This window comes from Salmo salar, chromosome ssa07, assembly GCF_905237065.1.
Source record: "Salmo salar chromosome ssa07, Ssal_v3.1, whole genome shotgun sequence".
Lineage (NCBI taxonomy): Eukaryota > Metazoa > Chordata > Actinopteri > Salmoniformes > Salmonidae > Salmo > Salmo salar.
This window is the reverse complement of record NC_059448.1, coordinates 68,581,253-68,602,689: the sequence shown is the minus strand read 5'-3', so window position 1 is coordinate 68,602,689 and position 21,437 is coordinate 68,581,253. Positions and strand designations below refer to the sequence as shown.

General features: G+C 44.2%; 1 protein-coding gene across 1 annotated transcript in view; it reads left to right on the top strand.

Moving 5' to 3' along the window:
* The window catches only part of LOC106609852 (serine/threonine-protein kinase B-raf-like), a 56,350-nt gene that overhangs the window by 10,254 nt on the left and 24,659 nt on the right, over positions 1–21,437 (top strand). Inside the window, 5 exon segments of the mRNA XM_045722498.1 lie at positions 14,214–14,317; positions 15,208–15,310; positions 16,691–16,839; positions 19,473–19,592; positions 20,069–20,228. Coding sequence (XP_045578454.1) covers positions 14,214–14,317; positions 15,208–15,310; positions 16,691–16,839; positions 19,473–19,592; positions 20,069–20,228 — 636 coding nt within the window.

Below are 21,437 nucleotides of genomic sequence, written 5' to 3'. Positions count from 1 at the left end.
TTAGGGAGAGATGGTTGTCCTGTATTGATGATGTTAGGGAGAGATGGTCTGTATTGATGATGTTAGAATAGGGAGAGATGGCCTGTATTGATGATGTTAGAAAGGAGAGATGGCCTGTATTGATGATGTTAGGGAGAGATGGCCTGTATTGATGATGTTAGGGAGAGATGGCCTGTATTGATGATGTTAGGGAGAGATGGCCTGTATTGATGATGTTAGGGAGAGATGGCCTGTATTGATGATGTTAGGGAGAGATGGCCTGTATTGATGATAGTTAGGGAGAGATGGCCTGTATTGATGATGTTAGGGAGAGATGGCCTGTATTGATGATGTTAGGGAGAGATGGCCTGTATTGATGATGTTAGTAGGGAGAGATGGTCTGTATTGATGATGTTAGAGGGAGAGATGGCCTGTATTGATGATGTTAGGGAGAGATGGTCTGTATTGATGATAAGTTAGGGAGAGATGGCCTGTATTGATGATGTTAGAAAAGGAGAGATGGCCTGTATTGATGATGTTAGGGAGAGATGGCCTGTATTGATGATGTTAGGGAGAGATGGCCTGTATTGATGATGTTAGGGAGAGATGGCCTGTATTGATGATGTTAGGGAGAGATGGCCTGTATTGATGATGTTAGAATATTAGGAGAGATGGCCTGTATTGATGATAATAGTTAGGGAGAGATGGCCTGTATTGATGATGTTAGGGAGAGATGGCCTGTATTGATGATGTTAGGGAGAGATGGCCTGTATTGATGATGTTAGGGAGAGATGGCCTGTATTGATGATGTTGAGGAGAGATGGCCTGTATTGATGATGTTGGGGAGAGATGGCCTGTATTGATGATGTTAGGGAGAGATGGCCTGTATTGATGATGTTAGGGAGAGATGGCCTGTATTGATGATGTTAGGGAGAGATGGCCTGTATTGATGATGTTAGGGAGAGATGGCCTGTATTGATGATGTTAGGGAGAGATGGCCTGTATTGATGATGTTAGGGAGAGATGGCCTGTATTGATGATGTTAGGGAGAGATGGCCTGTATTGATGATGTTAGGGAGAGATGGCCTGTATTGATGATGTTAGGGAGAGATGGTCCTGTATTGATGATATTAGACAATAGTTAGGGAGAGATGGCCTGTATTGATGATGTTAGGGAGAGATGGCCTGTATTGATGATGTTAGAGGAGAGATGGCCTGTATTGATGATATTAGACAATAGTTTGGGAGAGATGGCCTGTATTGATGATGTTAGGGAGAGATGGCCTGTATTGATGATGTTAGGGAGAGATGGCCTGTATTGATGATGTTAGGAGAGATGGCCCTGTATTGATGATAAAGTTAGGGAGAGATGGTTCCTGTATTGATGATGTTAGGGGAGAGATGGTCTGTATTGATGATGTTAGACAATAGAGGAGAGATGGCCTGTATTGATGATGTTAGACAATAGTTAGGGAGAGATGGCCTGTCCTGTATTGATGATATTAGACAATAGTTAGGGAGAGATGGCCTTCCTGTATTGATGATATTAGACAATAGTTAGGGAGAGATGGTCTGTCCTGTATTGATGATAATAGTTAGGGAGAGATGGTCCTGTATTGATGATGTTAGGGAGAGATGGCCTGTATTGATGATGTTAGGGAGAGATGGCCTGTATTGATGATGTTAGGGAGAGATGGCCTGTATTGATGATGTTAGACAATAGTTAGGGAGAGATGGCCTGTATTGATGATGTTAGGGAGAGATGGCCTGTATTGATGATATTAGACAATAGTTAGGGGAGAGATGGCCTGTATTGATGATATTAGGGAGAGATGGCCTGTATTGATGATGTTAGGGAGAGATGGTCTGTTTGTGATGTTAGGGAGAGATGGCCTGTATTGATGATGTTAGGGAGAGATGGCCTGTATTGATGATGTTAGGGAGAGATGGCCTGTATTGATGATGTTAGGGAGAGATGGCCGTGTATTGATGATGTTAGGGAGAGATGGCCTGTATTGATGATGTTAGGGAGAGATGGCCTGTATTGATGATGTTAGGGAGAGATGGCCTGTATTGATGATGTTAGGGAGAGATGGTCTGTATTGATGATATTAGGTAAGGGAGAGATGGCCTGTATTGATGATATAGTTAGGGAGAGATGGCCTGTATTGATGATAAAATGTTAGGGAGAGATGGCCTGTATTGATGATGTTAGGGAGAGATGGTCCTGTATTGATGATGTTAGACAATAGTTAGGGAGAGATGGTCTGTATTGATGATATTAGACAATAGTTAGGGAGAGATGGCCTGTATTGATGATAGATTAGGGAGAGATGGCCTGTATTTATGATGTTAGGGAGAGATGGCCTGTATTGATGATGTTAGGGAGAGATGGCCTGTATTGATGATGTTAGGGAGAGATGGCCTGTATTGATGATGTTAGGGAGAGATGGCCTGTATTGATGATGTTAGGGAGAGATGGCCTGTATTGATGATGTTAGGGAGAGATGGCCTGTATTGATGATGTTAGGGAGAGATGGCCTGTATTGATGATGTTAGGGAGAGATGGCCTGTATTGATGATGTTAGGAGTGGCCTGTTGGGGAGAGATGGCCTGTATTGATGATGTTAGGGAGAGATGGCCTGTATTGATGATGTTAGGGAGAGATGGCCTGTATTGATGATGTTAGACAATAGTTAGGGAGAGATGGTCTGTCCTGTATTGATGATATTAGACAATAGTTAGGGAGAGATGGTCTGTATTGATGATATTAGACAATAGTTAGGGAGAGATGGCCTGTATTGATGATGTTAGGGAGAGATGGCCTGTATTGATGATGTTAGACAATAGTTAGGGAGAGATGGCCTGTATTGATGATGTTAGGGAGAGATGGCCTGTATTGATGATATTAGACAATAGTTAGGGAGAGATGGCCTGTATTGATGATATTAGGGAGAGATGGTCTGTATTGATGATGTTAGGGGAGAGATGGTCTGTATTGATGTTAGGGAGAGATGGCCTGTATTGATGATGTTAGGGAGAGATGGCCTGTATTGATGATGTTAGGGAGAGATGGCCTGTATTGATGATATTAGACAATAGTAAGGGAGAGATGGCCTGTATTGATGATGAAAGTTAGGGAGAGATGGCCTGTCCTGTATTGATGATATAGAAATAGTTAGGGAGAGATGGTCTGTATTGATGATATTAGACAATAGTTAGGGAGAGATGGCCTGTATTGATGTTAAGGAGAGATGGTCTGTATTGATGATATTAGACAATAGTTAGGGAGAGATGGCCTGTCCTGTATTGATGATGTTAGACACTAGTTAGGGAGAGATGGCCTGTCCTGTATTGATGATATTAGACAATAGTTAGGGAGAGATGGTCTGTATTGATGATATTAGACAATAGTTAGGGAGAGATGGTCTGTATTGATGATATTAGACAATAGTTAGGGAGAGATGGTCTGTCCTGTATTGATGATATTCGACAATAGTTAGGGAGAGATGGTCTGTCCTGTATTGATGATATTAGACAATAGTTAGGGATAGATGGCCTGTATTGATGATGTTAGGGAGAGATGGCCTGTATTGATGATGTTAGGGAGAGATGGCCTGTATTGATGATGTTAGGGAGAGATGGCCTGTATTGATGATGTTAGGGAGAGATGGTCTGTATTGATGATGTTAGACAATAGTTAGGGAGAGACGGCCTGTATTGATGATGTTAGGGAGAGATGGCCTGTATTGATGATATTAGACAATAGTTAGGGAGAGATGGCCTGTATTGATGATATTAGGGAGAGATGGTCTGTATTGATGATGTTAGGGAGAGATGGCCTGTATTGATGATGTTAGGGAGAGATGGCCTGTATTGATGATGTTAGGGAGAGATGGCCTGTATTGATGATGTTAGGGAGAGATGGCCTGTATTGATGATGTTAGGGAGAGATGGCCTGTATTGATGTTAGGGAGAGATGGCCTGTATTGATGACGTTAGGGAGAGATGGCCTGTATTGATGATGTTAGGGAGAGATGGTCTGTATTGATGATATTAGACAATAGTAAGGGAGAGATGGCCTGTATTGATGATATTAGACAATAGTTAGGGAGAGATGGCCTGTATTGATGATATTAGACAATAGTTAGGGAGAGATGGTCTGTCCTGTATTGATGATATTAGACAATAGTTAGGGAGAGATGGTCTGTCCTGTATTGATGATATTAGACAATAGTTAGGGAGAGATGGTCTGTATTGATGATATTAGACAATAGTTAGGGAGAGATGGCCTGTATTGATGATGTTAGGGAGAGATGGCCTGTATTGATGATGTTAGGGAGAGATGGCCTGTATTGATGATGTTAGGGAGAGATGGCCTGTATTGATGATGTTAGGGAGAGATGGCCTGTATTGATGATGTTAGGGAGAGATGGCCTGTATTGATGATGTTAGGGAGAGATGGCCTGTATTGATGATGTTAGGGAGAGATGGCCTGTATTGATGATGTTAGGGAGAGATGGCCTGTATTGATGATGTTAGGGAGAGATGGCCTGTATTGATGATGTTAGGGAGAGATGGCCTGTATTGATGATGTTAGGGAGAGATGGCCTGTATTGATGATGTTAGGGAGAGATGGCCTGTATTGATGATGTTAGACGTTAGGGAGAGATGGCCTGTATTGATGATGAGTTAGGGAGAGATGGCCTGTATTGATGATGTTAGACAATAGTTAGGGAGAGATGGTCTGTCCTGTATTGATGATATTAGACAATAGTTAGGGAGAGATGGTCTGTATTGATGATATTAGACAATAGTTAGGGAGAGATGGCCTGTATTGATGATGTTAGGGAGAGATGGCCTGTATTGATGATGTTAGGGGAGAGATGGCCTGTATTGATGATGTTAGGGAGAGATGGCCTGTATTGATGATGTTAGGGAGAGATGGCCTGTATTGATGATGTTAGGGAGAGATGGCCTGTATTGATGATGTTAGGGAGAGATGGCCTGTATTGATGATGTTAGGGAGAGATGGCCTGTATTGATGATGTTAGGGAGAGATGGCCTGTATTGATGATGTTAGGGAGAGATGGCCTGTATTGATGATGTTAGGGAGAGATGGCCTGTATTGATGATGTTAGGGAGAGATGGCCTGTATTGATGATGTTAGGGAGAGATGGCCTGTATTGATGATGTTAGGGAGAGATGGCCTGTATTGATGATGTTAGACAAGTGGAGAGATGGCCTGTATTGATGATGTTAGACAATAGTTAGGGAGAGATGGTCTGTCCTGTATTGATGATATTAGACAATAGTTAGGGAGAGATGGTCTGTATTGATGATATTAGACAATAGTTAGGGGAGAGATGGCCTGTATTGATGATGTTAGGGAGAGATGGCCTGTATTGATGATGTTAGGGAGAGTTGGCCTGTATTGATGATGTTAGGGAGAGATGGCCTGTATTGATGATGTTAGGGAGAGATGGCCTGTATTGATCATGTTAGACAATAGTTAGGGAGAGATGGCCTGTATTGATGATGTTAGGGAGAGATGGCCTGTATTGATGATATTAGACAATAGTTAGGGAGAGATGGCCTGTATTGATGATATTAGGGAGAGATGGTCTGTATTGATGATGTTAGGGAGAGATGGTCTGTATTTGATGTTAGGGAGAGATGGCCTGTATTGATGATGTTAGGGAGAGATGGCCTGTATTGATGATGTTAGGGAGAGATGGCCTGTATTGATGATGTTAGGGAGAGATGGCCTGTATTGATGATGTTAGGGAGAGATGGCCTGTATTGATGATGTTAGGGAGAGATGGCCTGTATTGATGATGTTAGGGAGAGATGGCCTGTATTGATGATGTTAGGGAGAGATGGCCTGTATTGATGATGTTAGGGAGAGATGGCCTGTATTGATGATGTTAGGGAGAGATGGCCTGTATTGATGATGTTAGACAATAGTTAGGGAGAGATGGTCTGTATTGATGATATTAGACAATAGTTAGGGAGAGATGGCCTGTATTGATGATATTAGGGAGAGATGGCCTGTATTGATGATGTTAGGGAGAGATGGCCTGTATTTATGATGTTAGGGAGAGATGGCCTGTATTGATGATGTTAGGGAGAGATGGCCTGTATTGATGATGTTAGGGAGAGATGGCCTGTATTGATGATGTTAGGAGAGATGGCCTGTATTGATGATGTTAGGGAGAGATGGCCTGTATTGATGATGTTAGACAATAGTTAGGGAGAGATGGTCTGTATTGATGATATTATACAATAGTTAGGGAGAGATGGTCTGTCCTGTATTGATGATATTAGACAATAGTTAGGGAGAGATGGTCTGTATTGATGATATTAGACAATAGTTAGGGAGAGATGGCCTATATTGATGATATTAGACAATAGTTAGGGAGAGATGGTCTGTATTGATGATATTAGACAATAGTTAGGGAGAGATGGCCTGTATTGATGATATTAGACAATAGTTAGGGAGAGATGGTCTGTCCTGTATTGATGATATTAGACAATAGTTAGGGAGAGATGGTCTGTATTGATGATATTAGACAATAGTTAGGGAGAGATGGTCTCTATTGATGATGTTAGGGAGAGATGGTCTGTCCTGTATTGATGATATTAGACAATAGTTAGGGAGAGATGGTCTGTATTGATGATATTAGACAATAGTTAGGGAGAGATGGCCTGTATTGATGATGTTAGGGAGAGATGGTCTGTATTGATGATGTTAGGGAGAGATGGCCTGTATTGATGATGTTAGGGAGAGATGGCCTGTATTGATGATGTTAGGGAGAGATGGCCTGTATTGATGATGTTAGGGAGAGATGGCCTGTATTGATGATGTTAGGGAGAGATGGCCTGTATTGATGATGTTAGGGAGAGATGGCCTGTATTGATGATGTTAGGGAGAGATGGCCTGTATTGATGATAGAAATAGTTAGGGAGAGATGGCCTGTATTGATGATGTTAGGGGAGAGATGGTCTGTATTGATGATGTTAGGGAGAGATGGTCTGTTTTGATGTTAGGGAGAGATGGCCTGTATTGATGATGTTAGGGAGAGATGGCCTGTATTGATGATGTTAGGGAGAGATGGCCTGTATTGATGATGTTAGGGAGAGATGGCCTGTATTGATGATGTTAGGGAGAGATGGCCTGTATTGATGATGTTAGGGAGAGATGGTCTTGTATTGATGATGTTAGGGAGAGATGGCCTGTATTGATGATGTTAGGGAGAGATGGCCTGTATTGATGATGTTAGGGAGAGATGGCCTGTATTGATGATGTTAGGGAGAGATGGCCTGTATTGATGATGTTAGGGAGAGATGGCCTGTATTGATGATGTTAGACAATAGTTAGGGAGAGATGGCCTGTATTGATGATATTAGACAATAGTTAGGGAGAGATGGCCTGTATTGATGATATTAGGGAGAGATGGCCTGTATTGATGATGTTAGGGAGAGATGGCCTGTATTGATGATGTTAGGGAGAGATGGCCTGTATTGATGATGTTAGGGAGAGATGGCCTGTATTGATGATGTTAGGGAGAGATGGCCTGTATTGATGATGTTAGGGAGAGATGGCCTGTATTGATGATGGTTAGCAACAGTAGGAGAGATGGCCTGTATTGATGATATTATACAATAGTTAGGGAGAGATGGTTGTCCTGTATTGATGATATTAGACAATAGTTAGGGAGAGATGGTCTGTATTGATGATATTAGACAATAGTTAGGGAGAGATGGCCTATATTGATGATATAGACAATAGTTAGGGAGAGATGGCCTGTATTGATGATATTAACAATAGTTAGGGAGAGATGGCCTGTATTGATGATATTAGACAATAGTTAGGGAGAGATGGTCTGTCCTGTATTGATGATATTAGACAATAGTTAGGGAGAGATGGTCTGTATTGATGATATTAGACAATAGTTAGGGAGAGATGGTCTCTATTGATGATGTTAGGGAGAGATGGTCTGTCCTGTATTGATGATATTAGACAATAGTTAGGGAGAGATGGTCTGTATTGATGATATTAGACAATAGTTAGGGAGAGATGGCCTGTATTGATGATGTTAGGGAGAGATGGTCTGTATTGATGATGTTAGGGAGAGATGGCCTGTATTGATGATGTTAGGGAGAGATGGCCTGTATTGATGATGTTAGGGAGAGATGGCCTGTATTGATGATGTTAGGGAGAGATGGCCTGTATTGATGATGTTAGGGAGAGATGGCCTGTATTGATGATGTTAGGGAGAGATGGCCTGTATTGATGATGTTAGGGAGAGTTGGCCTGTATTGATGATGTTAGGGAGAGTTGGCCTGTATTGATGATGTTAGGGAGAGATGGCCTGTATTGATGATGTTAGGGAGAGATGGTCTGTATTGATGATGTTAGGGAGATTTGGCCTGTATTGATGATGTTAGGGAGAGATGGTCTGTATGGATGATGTTAGGGAGAGATGGCCTGTATTGATGCTGTTAGGGAGAGATGGCCTGTATTGATGATGTTAGGGAGAGATGGCCTGTATTGATGATGTTAGGGAGAGATGGCCTGTATTGATGATGTTAGGGAGAGTTGGCCTGTATTGATGATGTTAGGGAGAGATGGCCTGTATTGATGATGTTAGGGAGAGATGGCCTGTATTGATGATGTTAGGGAGAGATGGCCTGTATTGATGATGTTAGGGAGAGATGGCCTGTATTGATGATGTTAGGGAGAGACGGCCTGTATTGATGATGTTAGGGAGAGATGGCCTGTATTGATGATGTTGGGGAGAGACGGCCTGTATTGATGATGTTGGGGAGAGATGGCCTGTATTGATGATGTTAGGGAGAGATGGCCTGTATTGATGATGTTAGGGAGAGATGGCCTGTATTGATGATGTTAGGGAGAGATGGTCTGTATTGATGATGTTAGGGAGAGATGGCCTGTATTGATGATGTTAGGGGAGAGATGGCCTGTATTGATGATGTTAGGGAGAGATGGCCTGTATTGATGATGTTAGGGAGAGATGGCCTGTATTGATGATATTAGACAATAGTTTGGGGAGAGATGGCCTGTATTGATGATGTTAGGGAGAGATGGCCTGTATTGATGATGTTAGGGAGAGATGGCCTGTATTGATGATATTAGACAATAGTTTGGGGAGAGATGGCCTGTATTGATGATGTTAGGGAGAGATGGTCTGTATTGATGATGTTAGGGAGAGATGGCCTGTATTGATGATGTTAGGGAGAGATGGCCTGTATTGATGATGTTAGGGAGAGATGGCCTGTATTGATGATGTTAGGGAGAGATGGCCTGTATTGATGATGTTAGGGAGAGATGGCCTGTATTGATGATGTTAGGGAGAGATGGCCTGTATTGATGATGTTAGGGAGAGATGGCCTGTATTGATGATGTTAGGGAGAGATGGCCTGTATTGATGATGTTAGGGAGAGATGGCCTGTATTGATGATGTTAGGGAGAGATGGCCTGTATTGATGATATTAGACAATAGTTTGGGAGAGATGGCCTGTATTGATGATGTTAGGGAGAGATGGTCTGTATTGATGATGTTAGGGAGAGATGGCCTGTATTGATGATATTAGACAATAGTTTGGGAGAGATGGCCTGTATTGATGATGTTAGGGAGAGATGGTCTGTATTGATGATGTTAGGGAGAGATGGCCTGTATTGATGATGTTAGGGAGAGATGGCCTGTATTGATGATGTTAGGGAGAGATGGCCTGTATTGATGATGTTAGGGAGAGATGGCCTGTATTGATGATGTTAGGGAGAGATGGCCTGTGTTGATGATGTTAGGGAGAGATGGCCTGTATTGATGATGATAGGGAGAGTTGGCCTGTATTGATGATGTTAGGGAGAGATGGCCTGTCTTGATGATGTTAGGGAGAGATGGCCTGTCTTGATGATGTTAGGGAGAGTTGGCCTGTATTGATGATGTTAGGGAGAGATGGCCTGTATTGATGATGTTAGGGAGAGATGGCCTGTATTGATGATGTTAGGGAGAGATGGCCTGTATTGATGATGTTAGGGAGAGATGGCCTGTATTGATGATGTTAGGGAGAGATGGCCTGTATTGATGATGTTAGGGAGAGATGGCCTGTATTGATGATGTTAGGGAGAGATGGCCTGTATTGATGATGTTAGGGAGAGATGGCCTGTATTGATGATGTTAGGGAGAGATGGCCTGTATTGATGATGTTAGGGAGAGATGGCCTGTATTGATGATGTTAGGGAGAGATGGCCTGTATTGATGATGTTAGGGAGAGTTGGCCTGTATTGATGATGTTAGGGAGAGATGGCCTGTATTGATGATGTTAGGGAGAGATGGCCTGTATTGATGATGTTAGGGAGAGTTGGCCTGGGCCTCTGCTGTGCAGGTTGCAGCATACTCTCTACCTCTGTAATTGTTTCACTCTTTATTGCGTTGATGCATTTCCTCATCGTTTGGTATGTCAGTTTAAAAACCACAGCCTTTTGCCATAATTACAACTAGAGGTTGGTGTTGTATTATACATTTAGTTTCCTGTTCTGTTTTTTAACTGGAATGTCAAGTCTTCATTAGAAGTGTCATGCTACATAAGGGGATGTAGCTTAAAGGACAGATGACTTAGCTACAGGACTTAGGGTTGTGATGCTAGGCTAGGCTATTTGCTCATTGACAATAATAAGCACAGCTCTGTTGCCATCAGTGTGATTGGAGCCCAGTCTGTGTCTTTGGTAGAAGTACGCTTGCTTCTCTCCTGTAATGCTGTGTGGCCTAATGCTGTGTGGCCTAATGCTGTGTGGCCTAATGCTGTGTGGCCTAATGCTGTGTGACCTGATGCTGTGTGGCCTAATGCTGTGTGGCCTAATGCTGTGTGGCCTAATGCTGTGGCCTGATGCTGTGTGGCCTAATGCTGTGTGGCCTGATGCGTGTGGCCTGATGCTGTGTGGCCTGATGCTGTGTGGCCTAATGCTGTGTGGCCTAATGCTGTGTGGCCTGATGCTGTGTGGCCTGATGCTGTGTGGCCTGATGCTGTGTGGCCTGATGCTGTGTGGCCTACTCCTCCTATCGCCATTCATACTTCAACATGACATTGAACTAATGCAGAGGAGTGTTGTATTTGAAAGATAAATGATTGATTTTTAAAACAGGGTAAATCAAGGTGTAGACTAGGTCTTATTCACAGTACAGGTGAATGCATATTATGCATGACATATTAGGTGTCATGCATTAAGTTATTCAGCTTTTTTTTTTTACATTTTAGTCATTTAGCAGACACTCTTATCCAGAGCGACTTACAGTAGTGAATACATACATTTCATACATTTCATATCATGCTTCTTTTATTATAATTTTTTTTGTACTGGCCCCCCTTGGGAATCGAACCCACAACCCCTGGCGTTGCACACACCATGCTCTACCAACTGAGCCATAGCTGATTTCATATACAGATAACCAACAAACCCTTCTGTTTAGGACTAGGTGGTATCTTCCTGCATTGTAAAGTGTTCTAGCCTGTCTGGACGGTTTAAACATCTCTACACCATTTCAAATCTACTTTCCACCTTCAGAAATGAGCCGAATCACATCGTACGGCAGTTTCGAACGTCTAGTTTGGATTTACTTTTGGTTGAGTTGTCAACTGACGTGAATTCAACGTGAAATAATAACAGAAAAAAAAGTCATTTTAATTTAAAAGTTAGGTGGAGAAAAAAAAAAGAAATTTCTTTGATTAAATGTTACAAATCCAATCAGTTTTCCATGTTGAGTCAACATCACCACATTATATTTTTTGGGGGTTGAAATAACGTGGAAATTCTGATTTAACCAGTTTCGGCCCTTGCGGGATGTTGGTAAAATGATTTGAACATATTGGACCATGCGTATAACCTATGTACAGTTGAAGTCGGAAGTTTACATACACCAAGGTTGGAGTCATTAAAACTCGTTTTTCAAACACTCCACAAATTTCTTGTTAACAAACTATAGTTTTGGCAAGTCGGTTAGGACATCTACTTTGTGCATGACACAAGTCATCTTTCCAACAATTGTTTACAGACAGATTATTTCACTTATAATTCACTGTATCACAATTCCAGTGGGTCAGAAGTTTACATACACTAAGTTGACTGTGCCATTAAACAACTTGGAAAATTCCAGAAAATGATGTCATGGCTTTAGAAGCTTCTGATAGGCTAATTGACATAATTTGAGTCAATTGGAGGTGTACCTGCGGATGAATTTCAAGGCCTACTTTCAAACTCAGTACCTCTTTGCTTGACATCATGAGAAAATCCAAAATAAATCAGCCAAGACCTCAGAAAGAAATGGTGGACCTCCACAAGTCTGGTTCATCCTTGGGAGCAATTTCCAAATGCCTGAAGGTACCACGTTCATCTGTACAAACAATAGTACGCAAGTATAAACACCATGGGACCACGCAGCCGTCATACCGCTCAGGAAGGTGACGCGTTCTGTCTCCTAGAGATGAACGTACTTTGGTGCGAAAAGTGCAAATCAATCCCAGAACAACAGCAAAGGACCTTGTGAAGATGCTGGAGGAAACGGGTACAAAAGTATCTATATCCTGTGGTGGTTAATTGCTGTATTACCAAATGAGGAGAGAGAGACAAACTTCACACACCAGTCAGAGTTATACTTAAACTACATCTTTAATAATTAAGAGCTTTTGCAAAAGCACTTGACTTTCAATGGTGCACCATTTCTAATGAACCATTGAAAAGTGATTACACAAAAGTACAAAGATCTTTTATAGCCAAGATACACCCCTCTCAACGCATACATGACGAACCACAGATACATAGAATGGGTCACAAGGTTAAGATTTGTATGAAAGGTATCTATAATACATAGCAGACAGTTATTACTGTGTCAACAGTTTTCATTGTATAGACCAGTATCTGGTCCTCCTACTCCAAACTGGAACCATCTCTCCCTGGTACGGTATAGAACAGAAACATTAACTCATGTTATCTGGAATGCTCTTTAGGTTTTATCACCCAAAAGACATCGTAAATCTCCTCTGTCAGTATTATCTCCCAGAGGCCCCATCCTCAGTAGAACACACACACACAATAGTGAACAGAATACTATTCGGTCGAATAAAACACCCATTATAATACAATACAAGCATTATAACATAATCTTGCAATTTTCCACGACAATCCACAGTAAAACGAGTCCTATATCGACATAACCTGAAAGGCCGCTCAGCAAGGAAGAAACCACTGCTCCAAAACCGCCATTCAAAAAAAAAGCCAGACTACGGTTTGCAACTGCACATGGGGACAAAGATTGTACTTTTTGGAGAAATGTCCTCTGGTCAGATGAAACAAAAATAGACCTGTTTGGCCATAATGACCATCGTTATGTTTGGAGGAAAAGAGGGAGGCTTGCAAGCCTGAAGAACACCATCCCAACTGTGAAGCACAGGGGTTGGCAGCATCATGTTGTGGGGGGTGCTTTGCTGCAGGAGGGTCTGATGCACTTCACGAAATAGATGGCATCATGAGGGATGGAAAATTATGTGGATATATTGAAGCAACATCTCAAGACATCAATTCAGGAAATTAAAGCTTGGTCGCAAATGGGTCTTCCAAATGGACAATGACCCCAAGCATACTTCCAAAGTTGTGGCAAAATGGCTTAAGGACAACAAAGTCAAGGTATTGGAGTGGCCATCACAAAGCCCTGACCTCAGTCCCATAGAAAATTTGTGGGCAGAACTGAAAAAGCGTGTGCGAGCAAGGAGGCCTACAAACCTGACTCAGTTACACCAGCTCTGTCAGGAGGAATGGGCCAAAATTCACCCAACTTATTGTGGGAAGCTTGTGGAAGGCTACCTGAAACGTTTGACCCAAGTTAAACAATTTAAAGGCAATGCTACCAAATACTAATTGAGTGTATGTAAACTTCTGACCCACTGGGAATGTGATGAAAAAAATAAAAGCTGAAATAAATCATTCTCTCTCTACTATTATTCTGGCATTTCACATTCTTAAAATAAAGTGGTGATCCTAACTGACCTAAGACAGGGAATTGTTACTAGGATTAAATATCAGGAATTGTGGAAAAACAGGAGTTAAAATGTATTTGGCTCAGGTGTATGTAAACTTCTGACTTCAGCTGTATATGGTCCATACCTGCTGTTCCGTCCCTGAAACTAACTGTATGGTTCCTCTGTGTCTGTCCCAGGTCCCAGCCCGCTGTGGCATGACAGTCAGAGACTCTCTGAAGAAGGCTTTAATGATGAGGGGACTAATCCCTGAGTGCTGTGCTGTCTACAGGATACAGGATGGGTAAGACACACACACACACACACACACACACGTATACCTTGGCCAAAAAGATAAAATCTCCACATTCTGTCAATTGATGCTCCTGCCCAACTTTATAATCATTTCAGCACAGTACACACGGTGAGAGGGCAATGTACAGGTACACACAGTGAGAGGGCAATGTACAGGTACACACAGTGAGAGGGCAATGTGCAGGTACACACGGTGAGAGGGCAATTGCAGGTACACACGGTGAGAGGGCAATGTGCAGGTACACACGGTGAGAGGGCAATGTGCAGGTACACACGGTGAGAGGGCAATGTGCAGGTACACACGGTGAGAGGGCAATGTGCAGGTACACACGGTGAGAGGGGCAATGTGCAGGTACACACGGTGAGAGGGGCAATGTGCAGGTACACACGGTGAGAGGGCAATGTGCAGGTACACACGGTGAGAGGGCAATGTGCAGGTACACACGGTGAGAGGGCAATGTGCAGGTACACACGGTGAGAGGGCAATGTGCAGGTACACACGGTGAGAGGGGCAATGTGCAGGTACACACGGTGAGAGGGCAATGTGCAGGTACACACGGTGAGAGGGCAATGTGCAGGTACACACGGTGAGAGGGCAATGTGCAGGTACACACGGTGAGAGGGCAATGTGCAGGTACACACGGTGAGAGGGCAATGTGCAGGTACACACGGTGAGAGGGCAATGTGCAGGTACACACGGTGAGAGGGCAATTGACAGGTACACACTCGCACAATTCAGTTTATTTTATTGTACTTTGTTGAACAAGGTAAATCATTGAGAACACATTCTCTTTTACAACAACAACATCAACAACAACCCACGTGTGTACTAAACTCAACCACGACCCGGTGAACTCTGCTTCCTGTCACCTGTCTCAGAGAGATGAAGCCTCTTGGCTGGGACACGGACATCTCCTGGCTGACAGGGGAGGAGCTACACGTGGAAGTGCTGGAGAACGTTCCTCTTACCACACACAACTTTGTGAGTACGACTGGAACTAGAATTTCATATGACTGGGCAGGGGTGCAGCCATGGGTGGGCCTGGGAGGGCATGGGCCCACCCACTTGGCAGCCAGGCCCACCCACTTGGGAGTCAAGCCCAGCCAATCAGAATGAGTTTTTTTCCGACAAAAGGGCTTTATTACAAACACAAATACCCCTCAGGCTTATGGTAGAGAAATGAACATTACATTCTCTGACAACTGCTCTGTTGGACAATCCTGCAGTTTGCATGCCAATTGCACATTCCTTCAAAACTTGAGACATCTGTGACATTGTGTTGTTGTGACAAAACTGCACATTTATTTAAGTGGCCTTTTATTGTCCGGAGCACAAGGTGCTCCTGTGTAATGATCATGCTGTTTTATCAGCTTCCTGATATGCCACACCTGTCAGATGGATGGATTATATTGGCAAAGGAGAAATGCTCACTAACAGGGGACGTAAACAGATTTTTACACAACATGTTGAAAGAAATACGCTTTTGTGCGTATGAAACATTTCTGGGATTATTTATTTCAGCTCATGAAACATGGGACCAACACTTTTTTTTTTAAATGTTGCGTTTTTATATTTTTGTTCAGTGTAGAACTATGGAACTAGACTTCAGGAACCAGCTGGGGATGGGATGTTACTGGGAAAACGCCACTAGAAAGACTTAACTAGGAGGATGAACTGTCCAAAACAGTGCAAGGTTCAGTCCATTGTTGAGTTGACCCTCGTGTTTGTTTCTGGCCATGCATGTAGACCCGGGCAAATAAACTATTTGTTAAATCAGAGCAAGTTCATTCACTGAAGGAAAGAGCAACTATGTACCTCCAATGTCCTCAATGATTGGAACACCTGCATTCACAATGGCACGTGCATATACTGTACGTTAGACAAGAACAGAAACACAGAGGTAGAAAGAGGGCTCCTAGATGGAAAAGATCTTGTTTTAGCCTGGGACATCACCTTTTGAGGGATTCCACCATTTTGTTTTTATTAATCAACTGGGTTGTGAATCCAATGGGTTGGATTCCCATATGATCGGAGCATTGTCTTCTTCAAATTGGATGGTCTTTTTGGTTTTGTAAATGTCTTTTCGAAGCTATAGCACTGCCATCTAGTGGCCACAATTACATTTTATGACAAGAGTTGGTTCAGGAGTCCAGCAGGTGGCGGTAAATAATCAATGTTAGCTTTCCACTTTTTGTTTCAAACACAATAGAAGAAGAACATGGACTACTTCAAAATGGAGATGGCACATAGAAAGACGACTCACTTTTGTATATCTCCGTGGATGGGACAGAAGGTACAACCAACCCTGCTCCCTGACGTTTCCTACTCTATTTTCTGTCTCTGTTTCTGTCTGTTCCCCAGGTGAGGAAGACCTTTTTTACGTTGGCATTCTGCGATTTTTGCCGGAAGCTTCTGTTCCAGGGGTTCCGATGTCAGACGTGTGGCTATAAGTTTCACCAACGTTGCAGCACAGAGGTGCCGCTCATGTGTGTCAACTACGACCAGCTAGAGTGAGTTATCGATCAAATTAATCAATTCAACTCATTGAGGAAAGGTGGACGGGATGGGCAGTTTTAACTTGATGTGTCATGTAATTCTGTCGTTTTTTTCCTTGTTTGAGACTGAAGTTAACTTGACCTGTCCCCGAGACAGACGTTTGGCCTGATCTGCCCCTTCTAGTATTGCTAGTGTCCCAGTTCTAACCTGTATGTTGGGGCTCTACCAGGTCTAACCTGTAGGTTGGGGCTCTCTACCAGTTCTAACCTGTATGTTGGGGCTCTACCAGGTCTAACCTGTATGTTGGGGGGCTCTACCAGGTCTAACCTGTATGTTGGGGGGCTCTACCAGGTCTAACCTGTATGTTGGGGCTCTCTACCAGTTCTAACCTGTATGTTGGGGCTCTACCAGTTCTAACCTGTATGTTGGGGCTCTACCAGTTCTAACCTGTATGTTGGGGCTCTACCAGGTCTAACCTGTATGTTGGGGCTCTCTACCAGTTCTAACCTGTATGTTGGGGGGCTCTACCAGGTCTAACTTGTATGTTGGGGGGCTCTACCAGGTCTAACCTGTATGTTGGGGGGCTCTACCAGGTCTAACCTGTATGTTGGGGCTCTCTACCAGTTCTAACCTGTATGTTGGGGCTCTCTACCAGTTCTAACCTGTATGTTGGGGCTCTCTACCAGTTCTAACCTGTATGTTGGGGCTCTACCAGTTCTAACCTGTATGTTGGGGCTCTACCAGTTCTAACCTGTATGTTGGGGCTCTACCAGGTCTAACCTGTATGTTGGGGCTCTCTACCAGTTCTAACCTGTATGTTGGGGCTCTACCAGGTCTAACCTGTATGTTGGGGCTCTACCAGTTCTAACCTGTATGTTGGGGCTCTACCAGTTCTAACCTGTATGTTGGGGCTCTCTACCAGGTCTAACCTGTATGTTGGGGGGCTCTACCAGTTCTAACCTGTATGTTGGGGCTCTACCAGGTCTAACCTGTATGTTGGGGCTCTCTACCAGTTCTAACCTGTATGTTGGGGCTCTACCAGTTCTAACCTGTATGTTGGGGCTCTACCAGGTCTAACCTGTATGTTGGGGCTCTACCAGGTCTAACCTGTATGTTGGGGCTCTACCAGGTCTAACCTGTATGTTGGGGGGCTCTACCAGTTCTAACCTGTATGTTGGGGGGCTCTACCAGTTCTAACCTGTATGTTGGGGCTCTCTACCAGTTCTAACCTGTATGTTGGGGCTCTCTACCAGTTCTAACCTGTATGTTGGGGCTCTCTACCAGTTCTAACCTGTATGTTGGGGCTCTCTACCAGTTCTAACCTGTATGTTGGGGCTCTCTACCAGTTCTAACCTGTATGTTGGGGCTCTACCAGTTCTAACCTGTATGTTGGGGCTCTACCAGGTCTAACCTGTATGTTGGGGCTCTCTACCAGTTCTAACCTGTATGTTGGGGCTCTACCAGTTCTAACCTGTATGTTGGGGCTCTCTACCAGTTCTAACCTGTATGTTGGGGCTCTACCAGTTCTAACCTGTAGGTTGGGGCTCTCTACCAGTTCTAACCTGTAGGCTGGGGCTCTCTACCAGTTCTAACCTGTAGGTTGGGGCTCTCTACCAGTTCTAACCTGTATGTTGGCGCTCTACCAGTTCTAACCTGTATGTTGGCGCTCTACCAGTTCTAACCTGTATGTTGGGGGGCTCTACCAGTTCTAACCTGTATGTTGGGGGGCTCTACCAGGTCTAACCTGTATGTTGGGGCTCTACCAGGTCTAACCTGTATGTTGGGGGGCTCTACCAGTTCTAACCTGTATGTTGGGGCTCTCTACCAGTTCTAACCTGTATGTTGGGGCTCTACCAGTTCTAACCTGTATGTTGGGGGGCTCTACCAGTTCTAACCTGTATGTTGGGGGGCTCTACCAGGTCTAACCTGTATGTTGGGGCTCTCTACCAGTTCTAACCTGTATGTTGGGGCTCTACCAGTTCTAACCTGTATGTTGGGGCTCTACCAGGTCTAACCTGTATGTTGGGGCTCTCTACCAGTTCTAACCTGTATGTTGGGGCTCTACCAGGTCTAACCTGTATGTTGGGGCTCTCTACCAGTTCTAACCTGTATGTTGGGGCTCTCTACCAGTTCTAACCTGTATGTTGGGGCTCTCTACCAGTTCTAACCTGTATGTTGGGGCTCTCTACCAGTTCTAACCTGTATGTTGGGGCTCTCTACCAGTTCTAACCTGTATGTTGGGGCTCTACCAGTTCTAACCTGTATGTTGGGGCTCTACCAGTTCTAACCTGTATGTTGGGGGGCTCTACCAGGTCTAACCTGTATGTTGGGGCTCTCTACCAGTTCTAACCTGTATGTTGGGGCTCTACCAGGTCTAACCTGTATGTTGGGGCTCTCTACCAGTTCTAACCTGTATGTTGGGGCTCTCTACCAGGTCTAACCTGTATGTTGGGGCTCTACCAGGTCTAACCTGTAGGTTGGGGCTCTCTACCAGGTCTAACCTGTATGTTGGGGCTCTCTACCAGGTCTAACCTGTAGGTTGGGGCTCTCTACCAGTTCTAACCTGTAGGTTGGGGGGCTCTACCAGTTTTAACCTGTATGTTGGGGCTCTACCAGGTCTAACCTGTATGTTGTCTCTCTGCTGCAGTTTGTTGCTGGTGTCGAAGTTCTTTGAGCACCACCCCATCACCCAGGAGGAGGTGTCATCAGAGGGCACCACCCCCGTGTCCGAGGTCTACCCTTCACTGCCTCCGTCCGACTCCACCGGGTGAGTCTCACAGCTGTCCTGATCCCATTCTCACCTCGGCACAGTTGAAGGAAAGGAGACGAGGAGAGGAAGCCATTTTTAAGACTACCTGAAACAGACAGACTTGATCGTCTTGTGTCTCCTCGCTAGATTCAATGTAGACTGGAATCTCTGCTAATGCTGTGCCATATGTCCCCAGTGAGATGACCCACCCTGTTCCTCCCCTCTTAACCGCTCTCTGACCCCCAGGTCCCTGTCCACGTCCATCTCCCCAGAGTTTCAACCCCCATTCTCCCTGACCACTGACCTCTCTGTCTCTCTGACCCCCCAGGTCCCTGTCCACATCCATCTCCCCAGAGTTTCAACCCCCATTCTCCCTGACCACTGACCTCTCTGTCTCTCTGACCCCCAGGTCCCTGTCCACGTCCATCTCCACCCCCTCCAGAGTTTCAACACCCATCCTCTCTGACCTCTCTCTCTGTCTCTCTGACCCCCAGGTCCCTGTGCCACACCAGCGTGTCCCCGTCCAAGTCCATCCCTATCCCCCAGAATTTCAGGCCCGGAGAAGAGGACCACAGGAACCAGTTTGGACAGAGAGACCGCTCGTCCTCCGCTCCCAACGTCCACATCAACACCATCGAACCCGTCAACATAGACGTGAGTCCAACGTCTCCTGTTGTCTGTGTGTCTGAGAGCTCAGACACTTCCCCTGCTGGAGACAAGTAGTACTGCTAATGTACAATGTGTATGTGCCAGCACTAGTTAAAGGGGGTGCTCATCTGGGTTAAGTCGTGTACTGTAATTCTTGGCCAAATACCACCATAGTAATCATACTTGTATATATTTAACCTTTTATTTTAACCAGGCAAGTCAGTTGAGAACAAATTGTTATTTACAATGACGGCCTACCACCGCCGAACCTGGACGACGCTGGGCCGATTGTGCGCCGCCCCTATGGGACTCCCAATCACGGACGGTTGTGATACAGCCTGGAATCGAACCAGGGTGTCTGTAGTGCCGCCTCTAGAAACTGAGATGTAATGCCTTTAGAGCGCTGCGCCACTCGGGAGCCCCTTAAAGAGATACTTAAAGAGGAACTGACAGTGTTTTTAGCAACGTGAAGTCTTAATCTTTTATATACGCCCCAGGAAGAATATTAGCCTTCTTTTTTTTTTAAAGCGAGCACTTAGATACGGTCGTTTTCATGTTTTTATAAATTAATAGAATGTTTGGGCATTTGTGAAAATTCTATAGCAATATAGAGTGGGAAAGCAGCCGTGCTTTTGGACATTTAACTGTATGGTTCATACAGTTCATTGACACTGCAGGAAATAAAACCTGATTTAAAATCCCATCTGTCTCGTCCAGGACCAGAGATTACGCAGACTGGTGCACCATAGCCAATCAGAGCTACAGTAGCTACAGTATACAAACAAGCCATTTGCACAGAGGCCTGTCATCATTCACGTTGAACTGGACTGTGTGTTTACAGGAAGTAGGACCTGCCATCATTCACTATGAACTGGACTGTGTGTTTACAGGAAGTAAGACCTGTCATCATTCACTATGAACTGGACTGTGTGTTTACAGGAAGTAAGACCTGCCATCATTCACTTTGAACTGGACTGTGTTTACAGGCAGTAGGACCTGTCATCATTCACTATGAACTGGACTGAGTGTTTACAGGAAGTAGGACCTGTCATCATTCACTATGAACTGGACTGTGTGTTTACAGGAAGTAGGACCTGTCATCATTCACTTTGAACTGGACTGTGTGTTTACAGGCAGTAGGACCTGTCATCATTCACTATGAACTGGACTGTGTGTTTACAGGCAGTAGGACCTGCCATCATTCACTATGAACTG